At 36.8% G+C, this 12536-nt stretch overlaps 1 protein-coding gene across 1 annotated transcript in view; it reads right to left on the reverse strand.

Annotated features, from left to right (window-relative positions):
* The window catches only part of Grm3 (glutamate receptor, metabotropic 3), a 210290-nt gene that overhangs the window by 85969 nt on the left and 111785 nt on the right, over nucleotides 1–12536 (reverse strand). The window contains exon 2 of the mRNA XM_013026027.1: nucleotides 1293–1903. Within this exon, the coding sequence (XP_012881481.1) occupies nucleotides 1293–1769 (477 nt within the window). The 5' untranslated portion in view covers nucleotides 1770–1903. The remainder of the gene's footprint in view (nucleotides 1–1292; nucleotides 1904–12536) is intronic.

A 12536-nucleotide genomic window follows, 5' to 3' on the forward strand; every position in this document is an offset into this window, starting at 1 on the left:
AAGAAATGTATGCATTATCCTGCCCATGCAATTGTAACCCCTCTGTACAGTATGTTCACAAATAAAATAAAATTAAATTAAAAAAAAAGAATTGCTGACTTTTATCACTATGACATTAGTACTTTCACTAGAAAAAAATTGAACTTCAAGTAACATACAGAAACCATATGAAGTAGTTGAAAGAATACAAAAATATGAAACCTGGGTCTGAGTTCTAGTTTGTATTCTACTTAGGGGAGATTTCATGAAACCAGTCATTTTGGGACTGGAGAAAATGAGAAGATTTAGCTGGTGAATTTCTTAATTTTTCAATTTCCAGAATTCTGTGACCCTCTATGTGATCATTGTAAGAGTTTGTATGTTGCTTTTTCCTAAACAAAATTAACAACAATCATCAACTTGTTAATCTAAATTTTGTGTTAAACAGTTTTTGTGATGAAAGGGATGACATGGCTCATGATGCATTGTAGTCATAAATTTACATGTTGAATTGAAACTGCCTTGTACAACTTCTTATAGATAACGAAAAAATTCTGCACAAAAAGAATTTTTTGTTCTCTTTCTTTTTAGGCAGAATTATCTGGCTTGTCTGCATATACTTTCAGATTTATAGCCTGAGAAATTCTTTGTATTTTTATCTCAAAATAAAATGATATATTAGTAAAACGTCTGTGTAAAGGATATACATTTTTGTGGTTGTGTCAATAATTTCAAATCATGACTTCAACTTCTAAAGATTCTCTTTGTTATATAACTTTGCAACATCTGTACTATGGCAGGTATTCTTTTCTGCGCCTTGACTCTGTTCTGAGCCCAGTGAGGTGAGTCTGCGAATACAATGTTAACAGATGTGACACAAGCTTTAAAGGAGCTTGTATGTTGAATTTGCATTCTTTCACCTTTGCCATCACTCTGAGAAGAACATGAGGGGGCTAGCTTACTGATTCCAGAAGGGAAGAAAAAGACCATTTGGGCAATGATACCCACATGTAAGCCCTGTCTCTATTCACTCACTCTAACTGATCTCTGGACTGGTATACCGATAAAATATTCATGTTCTGACACTGAATTTTTGGCTAGTTTCTTATGCTGCAGTAGCTACCAGATAAACTTCTATACAATTTTCATTGGCTTGCTCTGTTTAAAAACTTGTGCCATGAAATACCATAGAAATTAAGAATCTACTTATTTTTATCATCCATTGATGCAATTGGTAGGATCACCTCCTTATGTTCCCCTGAGCCATAAAAGCAGAGAGATTATCTTTTAGCAGTAACACTTAATAATCTTACCTGTATGGAAACACTGCTGTAGGAGCCACCAATGACCCCTGCAATGAGCAATGGGATGTTTTCTTGAATGGCATACGATCCATCAGGACACATATACTCAGCTTCATCCACTTTAGTCAAAGATGCTCTGACAAATTCCAGGGATTGCTCCAGTGCATAGGTGTCTCTTGAACATGTATCCAAAATATGAACCCCCAGCTTCACTCCTGGTAGTAAGTAATTGTCTTTGTTAATTTCATCAATGGCAAACAACATGGCTTCCAGGCGTTGAATCCCTCGGTCTTCATTGATTCGCCCACATTCTTCAGTGCCAGTCCCTTTTTCATTTATAGGGAATAGGCCCCCTAAAACAAGGTCGCCTTCTATTTTAATCTCTTTCCTCAAAAAGTTATGATCCCCTAAAGAGAGTAAAAATCCTTTTGAAAACAAGGCTAAGGTAAGAACTTGCAGTCTTGTCAACATCTTTATGGATCCCATTTCTTTATTTCTGGGAGGTGTCAATGGGTGGAGCCAGTGTTGCCCACTAGTCTTCCTCTCTCATTTCCAAAGTGAACCTTTTGGCTGACCTTCAAATAGGGAGGATCAGACTAAAGTAGCCTGTCACCAAATTCCTAGAGAGATAAAAAATATATTAACAAAAACAGTAAAGAAAGCATCAGTGACTACATTGATACTCCCCAATCAGCTCTTTGATAGGAAAAGATGCAAACCAGCAATTACTACTAAGCACACATGATACCACCACACTAGGCACAACCTCCCAGCTACTCCAACCCAGTCATTGCAACAAACTGTGATGTAGACCTCCCATTTAACAGAAATGAACATCAAGGAACTATTGCAAAGTCTACTTACAATGGAGGTAGGTGTTAGACTCTAAGGCTAGTTCCAGTCCTCTCTACCTAGATATTTACTTTGTTTTTGGCAGGAAAGAAAGTTGCAAATAAGTCTGAGTATACTCTCTCATCCAGCTACATTTACTCTTTTTTATGGACTATTCATCTTCCTACTTGGCAACAAAACACAACAAAACAAAACACAATTAATTCTCTCACCAATTCAACATGTTTACCAAAACTTCCAGTATTTCACTTCATACTTCAGCTCTTAAAAACAACTCTTTGTGGCTTTGCTCCATTTCCTTTCATCATAGATCCTCAGCCCACTGTAGTTGAAATTCTGCCTCAACTGCTGTGACAAAACAGCTACTACTAACCTACTGTCTTTGAGGGGGGGGGGTGACTTGATTTCTTTATGCTGTCTTTTTAATTTTATTTTTCTTATTTATTTCTCTTTAAGTAGTTGTACAAAGGAGCTGCCATGTAACAAAGCAGTTTATGAATATAATGCATCTTAATGTCATCTATTTCAAAATTCTCACTATCCTTCCCAACCCATCCCTTCCCTCGCTTTCCTTAATTTTATAGGATAGACATTGAATTATTGACTGCTTTTCTCCCTCTTTGTCTCTTCATTCTTCTACCTCTGCCCCTTTGATCCTACCTACCCCTTTCAAGTACCAGCTTCCTGGTGTGTGTTTTGTTGAATTTTGACTTTGCCTATGTAAAGAATTACATTTATTTGACTTCTTACTTGAATCTACAAGATTTCAGTTAATGTATTTGTATACACTAGCATACTACCCAACATATTTACTTATAAGTTTATAAGCTAAATCTAGCTTCTATATACAAGGGAAAACATGCATTCTATGTCTCTCTGGACCTGGCTTACTTCACTTGATATAATCTACTTTCTCAACCAAATAAATACTATCCCCAATTTTACCTGGCCTTTATGGAAATCTCTACTGTAGTTCTGCCTGTAACAGCTTCCTAAGTTTCCATTCTTAAACTTCATTTCTGGCTATCCTTCAAATTCCATTCTTGAACAGCTTGCAATCTCCATTCCTGGGGTAACTTGTCTGTGTTCATAGTTTCAACTACCACTTAAATAGGTTCCAAACTCTTAAGGCAACTGCCTGCTAAGAGGCTTCACCCACACATCCCTTAAACACCTCAAAGTCTATATGTTACACACTCTCCCATATCTCTGTAAGTGGATCTTCTCTGAGTGCCAGAAATCTTCACTCTACAGTGTTGTCATTTAGCTTTCTTCTGGTTAAACTCTGAGGAATCTACCTGTTCAACCTGTATCAAAACCACTTCCCTTTCTCTTGTGATGTGTTATAGAATGATGGTACTAGTTTCTGTAGTGTTGCTACTGGCCCTCAAAGCACCATTTCATGAATTAAGAAAGATTTTCCTCTCTCATGTACTAAAAGTTTAATTTTATCATTGTGTCACTTGGACAATTATCTAAGTTATGCTAGATAGTTATGATAGGTGATGTGGGATTGATTGCTGATGATTGCTCTTTTAGCCAGTGGTAGACAGTTCCTTGTGGGTCCCTCACGTTGCAAGGTTTTTAATGAGTGCTGTTTGGGGTATGTGCAGTAGATTATAGCTTAGATAGTTCTATAAACTAATCTTCTTTCTGTATATGCTGTCACAGGCCAGCAAAAACACTTCCACTGGGAATCAGACAAAGTTCTGCTGTGAGGATCATGTTTCTGACAGAAGGCTGGAATGTTATCAGGGATCTTTCCAAAATCCTGATGGAGAACAGTGTAGTACCTGCATAGAGTTATAGGCCATGGACCCATGGTGGTAACTCTGACCACTGGCACTAGAACAAACAATTTACCAGCACATTACTCTGCTCACTTCCTTCTATCCCCTCTGGTAACTTGGAGGTTATTGTTTTCAGTCACATGAGATGTGACAGCATGGGAGCATGGAGCCATGAAACCCTTCTCTGTTGGCAGCCGTGTGTGTGTGTGTGTGTGTGTGTGTGTGTGTGTGTGTTGTATGTAATGTGTGCTTAAGTTTACTTGTCTGCCTTCCTACTTTTGTGTATGATTATATGTTAGAGGGGTTTTAGGCTCTGCCAGACTCAATTAGCATGCATGAACACCACACCACCTGTGCACTCCCAGATAAATTAGCAAATGTTAACTGTCTGAAAGGTGTCCCATTGGGAGAGATGCTCCAATTCAGACTTTATTATTTAGTGTAGCCTGTCAGTCTCTGAACCTTCCCTTGCCTACAGGTTTAAAATTTTTGTGAGCCTTTCTCCATGATCACAATCGTGTCCTAAGCTAGCTGTCAAGCTTCACTGCTTACAGTCCCCATCAGCTTTGTGCCATCTCTGTCCTCAAACCTTAATCCCCAGATTTGAACTATATGCTCTTCATATACCCATGTGTTGCTTCTGCACATGCTGCTCTCTTTGCTAGGAATGCTTTTCTATACTCTTCTTTATGATTTAAGTTACTGTCAGCAAAGTCTGTACTATTCTTTCTGTCTCCCTTCCTCAGTCAGTTCCCAATGTCCTGCCTAATATTCCTACCGTTCAAAAATACTTGTTATCACTGTCATAATTAATGTTTGATTCCCTATTTGAGTGTTAAGAACAAAAGGAATGGTTCAGCATTTAGGATTCTTAAGGTACTGAGAAGAAAAAAAAAACAGTGGAAAAAGTTGAGATAGAAACTAGTCCAATGTTTACTTCAACATTTTTTTTGACATTTCTCCTTCTCCTGTTAGCAGTGCCCTTTAAAACCCAGCTTTTTACTTGCTCTTGGCTCTCTTTTTTTTTCCCCACATGGAACAAATGATCAGTTGCTTTCTTGAGACACACACAGTCAGCTGGGTTTTGTTTTGTTTATTTATTTAGGTGTGAATCTCAGCAATGACGGCAGCAGTTGTCGGAATGTTCAGTGTGAACCCAGACTCTCTCCAGGAGATCTGCTGCAGGGTCCCAGGAAGTCTAATAACAATGCTTTTTTAAGGCTGATATTTTAGTAGTATTTTTGTTTGTTTGTCTCATATCAGTTTCTGATTCCTCTTTGATCTCTATGCGCAATTCTCTTTGAAGTGGATCTGGCACAGATGGATGAGAAGACACTGATCATTACTGCTGATGAGGAAGATGTAGAAATTGCCCTATAAAGTCATGCTTTATTTACCTCATAAGAGAGAATAGCTAATTCAAAGAAGGTCATCAACATGCTTTCCACAGATATTTATTTTAAAAATATCTTTATTAAAAATCTCTTGAGTGGGAAGGAATTTTGATACTCTGAATACTCAAAAGAATGAAAATGACTATAGCCTATAGAAAGATTAATTGCCTATTGAAAATGCTCTAAGAAGTCTTCAAATAAAATACCATCTCACATTAAAAGTAATATTTTATATGTAGATAATATTATATAATGTTATATAAAGATAATATTATTATATAAAGATAATATGACTTACAATATTCTATATATGTCCATATATACTGATATAAAGCTCTGAGGCTTAAGCCCAGAGCCTCATGTTCTTGCTTAGCTTTTTTTGTTCAAGGCTAGTATTCTACCACTTAAATATTTGTATACCTAAGATTTGGCATAGTGTTTGAAATCCAAAAAACATTCAAGAAATGTTTCTTAAAGGATGTAAACGTCCATGACAATTATATTTGAAAATAACTCTTCACTATTTTATATATGGTATGGGAACTGGGAATTATAGAAAGGGAGTTGTTTTAATCTCATGATCTGCCTAACCAGCCCAGGTCTGAAGGCCAACGATTATAAATTAAGAAGATATTTTGTACAGGTTGAATTTTCTTCAGGCAAGATGTATAAGATATGTATGAAATATAAATGAACCTCATATTTAGACTTGGGACCCATATCCAAGATATCTCATTATGTATTAAATAAAAACCATGCACATTATCCTGTTTCAAAGCTTCTGAGATATATCCACTCATCAAATACTTTTTGAGCACCTACTATGTGTATGCTAAATCATGAGCTAAATACTAGAGTATATACTTTAAATATAAATGTATGAACATCATTCCAGGTGTCAAAATCACAATCAAACTGGTTAGATATTTAATGTTTTAACCAACTATTTCCCTCATTTATGAAAAATTTGAAAGTATACCATGAATTTCCTTTAATATGGGCAACTCTTACTAAGTGCTTGACTAAAAAAGCCATCCATTCACACTACGTGCATTACAAATTGGGGTTTGAACTTGGGACCTTGTTTTACTTGGCAGGTACTCTGCAATAGAGCCACACTTCCAGGCCTAAATTTAAAAACAGGATACTCAATGTATCCTAAAAATTTGGCTGATAACAGTATCATGTAATATATCTCTTGTTTAAGCCTTTTAATGGAAGTTACTTTAAGTAATATATAGTCTTAGAGAATTACAGATCAGCAATTAATTGAGTTAATCTAAACACACTGCCTCAACGTTTTCTTGTTTAGTTTATCCTGAAGCAGAAGTTGTGATTAAGATGGTAGGACCATGCATAATTTAGAAACATGTAGGATTCTTTAAAGACAAAGCCCTAAGAAACAGAAAGCTAAAAGAAACCCTAGGTCTCCTTAGTGCAGGCCGAAATTTTCTGAATAGAGACCTGGAAACACAACAAATCAAAGAAATGTTGGACAAATGGGATTGCATGATGTTGCAAAGCTTCTACATGGCAAAGGACATAGCTAGCAAGATCAATAGAAAGCCCACGGATTGGGAGAAGATCTTCACTAGCCATACAACGGACAAGGGTCTCATGTCTAAAATATACTTGGAGCTCAAAAATTTAAATCCCCCAACAACAAATCCTCAAAAAACAACTGCCCAATAAATAAGTGGGCGAAAGACTTAAAGAGAAACTTCTCTGAAGAAGAAAGAAGAATAGCCAATAGACAAATGAAGAAGTGCTCAACCTCCCTAGCCATAAAAGAAATGCAAATCAAAACAACATTGAGATACCACCTCACCCCAGTTAAAATGGCAAAAATCAAGATCTCTAAAAACAATAGCTGCTGGAGGGGATGTGGACAGAAGGGAACCTTACTTCATTGTTGGTGGGAGTGTAAACTTGTTCAACCACTTTGGAAAGCAGTATGGAGGTTCCTCAAAAGACTTCACATAGAGCTCCCATATGACCCAGCAATCCCACTGTTGGGCATTTACCCAAATGTTTACAAACAAGACCACACTAAAGCTACCAGCACAACTATGTTTATTGCAGCATTATTTAGCATAGTTAAGATCTGGAACCAACCCAGATGCCCCACAGTAGATGAATGGATCAAGAAAATGTGGTATATATACACAATGGAATTCTATGCCTCCATCAGAAAGAATGACATTGCCCCATTTGTTAGGAAATGGAAAGGCTTGGAAAAAATTATATTAAGTGAAGTAAGCCAGGCCCAAAGAAACATAGGTCACATGGTTTCCCTTATTTGCAATTACTAGTATATGTATGAATCAAGCAGAAAAGGTCAGATAATGTGATGTTAGGAAAATGAACCCTTAGATATGTATGTAAATGTTTTTTTCTTTCATGCATTTGTTTCTAACGCATTTATAAGATTATTTCTTTGTTGCTTTGTATGTCCCTCCCCCACAGTATAACCCCTGCTTTCACTATATTGAAGGTGGTATAATTTGTGGAGGAGATGGGGAAAAACAAGTCGTTTAAGGATACAGGTGGACCCGTTGCAACAATAAGTACAAGTTGTCATGTCGAAAACGAACTTTACAACTTTGGTGGGGGGGGGGAGGATTGGGTGGGAGGGTGGAGGGAGGCTGGGAAGGGATGTGACGGGTAAACAAAGGAGGAGGCTGCAATGCTTGATTAGAAATGTACTCATTATCTTGCCCATGTAATTGTAACCCCTCTGTACAGTATGTTCACAAAAAAATAAATTAATTAAATTTAAAAAAAAGAAGTTAAAATTTAACATAGACTCGAAAAAAATGGACAAACATGCTCAACTCGATGTAACTGTTTCTCTCTCTGTCACAGCTCATAGGATGGAGGAAAAGGGCACCACCATTCCTTTCCAGGTTCTTGTCCTTACAAACTAGCCAGCAGCCCATTCCTTATAGAAACAGGTTCCCTACTGCTGCCACATTCATATGCAGCTAGAGGATCGCACTTCTTCAAATTTTTCCATTCAAGAATGGTGAGTGATGTATCAAATATAAACAAGTTCATGTAGCCCTCTCTGTAGGCAACCTGTTCACCAATGTTTTATTAATCAGTGCATTAATAGGATCTCAGAGGTCTGTGGTGAATATCACCCCTGGAAATATGTGGGCAGGAAACATTTCTGTACTCTGCATATGCTAATATGTACTTTTCTTCCTCTTCTGACTTTGCTTAGGGACTTGGTGTTGGAAATGAAACACACTTTGACTCATTGAATAAGTAGTGTATCTAAGGAAGGGAAGCTTTGTAGTATCAGAAGATCAAGCTTACTGTTCCCCAGAAATAAGCCATTAAGTTGCTGAACAATTTCTGAGACTGCTCAGTGCCAGGATAGGTATGAAACCTCACCAGTCTGGAAGAAATTACACTTATTCCTACTATGTACAATTTTACAGTGAGGGGCTGGGAAGGTGGCTCAGTGGTAGAGTGCATGCCTTGCATGCCAGAGGCCCTGGGTTGGATTCCTCAGCACCACATGAGCAAAAAGAAAAAAGCCAGAAGTGGGGCTGTGGCTCAAGTGGTAGAGAGCTAGCCTTGAGCTGAAGAGCTGAGGGACAGCGCCCAGGCCCAGAGTTCAGGCCCCATGACCGGACCCAAAAAAACCCAACCAAACAAACAAAAAAAACAATTTTACTGTGACTATGACTTTTTTAGCTATTAAATTATAGGCAACAAAAGGCATATCCATTTTCAAATGAGTAAACAGAGGCTGTAGCAATATTGACAGTTCAAATAGTGGAATATGACATTGATTGAATCATTGTAATTCTTTACTCTTACTTGGGGGAAACAGGTACCCTTTTTTCTAGAACCCTTGAGACGCTGTGGTGGTTTGAATTTGAAATGTTCCTTACAGATTAATGCATTGAGGACTCTTGGGCTTTGGGGGAAGACCTAATCAATGGATTGATCATTTGATGGACTTGAAATGTGATGGCATTATTAGCAGGTGGTGAACAGTCCAAAGTGAGGCTTGGCTAGAGAAAGCAGGTCACTGGTGTGGTTTTTATTTGGAAAGCTTCTTGCCCTGCTGTCATCCTGTTCCTCCCATTCTTCTCCTATCTGCCATGGGCAAGTCACTTTGCTCTACCACATGCTCTGCCACCATGTTCTGTCTCAAAATGTCTGGGCTTTGAAGCAATTGAGCCAATGGACTAGAACCTCTGAACTGTGACCCTCAATAAATTCTCCATCCTTTCAATCATTTTACTCAGGTGTTCTGTTTGTTAAAATTGACTTCTTAAAACCTAATCATTCTTATCAGGTATAAATTATCTCCCTTTTGTAGCTTTCCACATTACTCTAGCTGTAAGGGAGCCTCTGCATTTGGAAGATTTCCATGTGTTCCATGCTTTATATACACAGTTTATTTGCATAGTTTTTGCAATGGAAAATTATGCTTTCTTCGCCATTAGATTGCAATTAACTATGTATCAAGGACAAAGCATTAGACATAGTTGCATTTTCTTCAGTGTCTCACACACAATTGTCAAATGTTGGTAAAAATTATAAAATTACAAGTAACATTTAAGTTTTTTGAGATATTGGTTAGGAGAGAGGAAAAATAATTTTGGAAATCTCATTCAGAGAATAAAGATCACTAAAAGGTCATTTTCAAAATGATGTTATAGTAGGTCAAGATTCAACTAGAGAAATCTTCCCCAAAGAGCTGTGAGTTGACTTTTTAATATTAAAATTTTAGAGGAAGAAAAGTATAAGTTAGGACTGGGAAAGTTTGGAGTGTTTGGAGAAATAGAATATATTCTGACGAGATTATACGGAAATGGAAACAATGCATCATATAACAATTCCATTTCCTTGAAAGCAGAAACTACAGGGCAGAATAAGAGAAGCCAGGCTTTTGGACTAAGGATTTCATTTGGGGGAAGAGTTATGCTTTCCTTAGAATTTCTTGAATTTAAGGCTGAAATTCCATAATGTATACAAATATTTTCTTTTGATTTTTTTATTGTTTGTAAGTAGTTGTATAAAGGAGTTGCCATTTAACAAAAGTTAATGAATACAAGATATTTTAATCAATGTAGATCAGGTAGTAGGAACTAATTGAAGAACTTTTTCTTAAGGACCTACTTTATTCATCAAGAAGATGAAAGAATCCAGATTACTCAGTGTGACTTTGGTTGAAAGAGTAATGCTGTCAAAAGTGGGAAAAGGCATATTAGTTTTGTTAAAAGGGAGAAGAGCCTAATTCACTATTGTCATTTGGCCTAATTAACAGTATAAAAAGGCACATCTTTTCTTTATTTTTTGAAGTCAGCAGAAAGTGCTTTCATGAGGTATGCAAGCTAATTTATAATTGTGCTAAATTTTGGCCCCAAGAGTAATTGCTACTAATCTACTTCTAATCAATATTAATGTGGTTAGGTCACTCAGTATGGGCTATGTGAAAGATATATTCACTTTCTCTTAGAGTATATCTTTATTTTTCCAAACATGAAATTCAGCTTATATTCTTGTGTGTGTGTGTGTATGTGTGTGCGCGCGCGTGCGTGCACACACATGTTGGCATTTCCTGTTTTTGTCATCTTCAAGTTTCCTAAACTCATTGCAAAGCCTCTGAGTTGGAGGCTCCCAACACCCTTCCACTCTACCTTTGTTTTTTGTCCTCTTAGAAGCTGCCAAGTATAACAGAAGATACAGAATTGTCAGCATGAACAAAGAGTATAGAAAATAGATTTTTTCCAGTGCTTTCCCTCTTCTAGCCATGGACAAGATAGTGAAGGGGTCAAAATGTAGGAGTATTATTTACAGGCTTTTTTACTTATGGTGATAATGGGTCATATTAATAATGTCTTAGATCTGTAGAGTCTCTTGCATAATTTCAAAGTGTTCTGCACAGTATTTATATATATATACATATATACTAATATATTTACTAATTCTGATGAGAAAGAATTATATTATCTTCTTTCTCTTTGAGGAAGAGAGAGTAGACAACACTCAAACAGATTGTTCAGGTATTTAGTAGTAAACATAGGATTAGGATTTAGGAAGTCTTTTTATTGCTGTCTAAGTCTACAAAAGAAAACATATATATCCACAAAACTATCACTCTCATCTCTCAATTATCCCTCAGTATATAAATGTAAAATATTTTCTGAAAGCATTATCTTTGTCTAGTGCTAAACATACTTTTTAGGATGTCTATAACTGGCTTCTGCTTGTGGTCATGTCATAGTAACTGGTTTGGACTTGCCCTTCTGCTAAAAGTAACTGTATAATTGAACAAAACTCATAAATCAAACTATGCTCCTCATGAGGAAGAAACACAACATGGAAATATTATGAATACTTTCTGCTATCCTCAGCATTCTATACAGGGGTATTTTCCTGCCACAGAGCAGTATGGCCAGGGGCAGTCTTACTAACCTGAAGTAAAGATTAGGGCGTATGATGGCTGCAGTTGTCAAGGTAGAAAGCTGCATAGACATGGTGGGTATGACCAAGCACAGTGAGACTTGGCGAGTCCTGGCAAAGGTAACCAACCTGCACCAGTGTTAGAGATACTGTACATATTGATATCAAAATTCACTTACATCCTTTGGTATCTGCAAAGGCTTGGATACATGATTTCCTTCAAGTACCCAAATCCTCAGATGCTAAACTTCCATAAGCAAAATGAATTCATATTTGCCTGTAACTTACAGTCTCTCATACAGGTTAGATAGTCTTTATATTACTTATGCAAAATAATACATTGTAAATGCTATGAAAATGATTGTGATGCTGTATTGTTTAGGGAATAATGACAAGGAAAAGTTTTGTCTCTGTTCTTTATAGACACATTGTTCATAGGACTATGTAGTACTCACCTGAGATTCAAAATAAGCAGTATTCAAAAAAGTGTCAAACAGTTTACATATAGTGAAAGAGTAGCTTGAAGAGTTTTAAAATAAAAGTAACATTCGGACTAGAGAGAAATGACTGAAAAGTAATTAAGGAAAGCTTTCATTCAATTTAGACAGAATTAAGTGATCACTGGTGTATGGACACATGTAATTAAGAGTCTCAAAAAGAGAGAGAATATGGAAAAGAAAATACTTGAAAAATTGTTTTAGCTCCCTTATCGAAGATTAGATGGCTATAGGTCTGTAGGTTCATTTCTGGGTTTTCAATTCTATTCCATTGGTCCTGAGGTCTGTTCT

The sequence above is a fragment of the Dipodomys ordii genome, unplaced genomic scaffold, assembly GCF_000151885.1.
Source record: "Dipodomys ordii isolate 6190 unplaced genomic scaffold, Dord_2.0 Scaffold90, whole genome shotgun sequence".
NCBI classification, from domain to species: Eukaryota; Metazoa; Chordata; class Mammalia; order Rodentia; family Heteromyidae; genus Dipodomys; species Dipodomys ordii.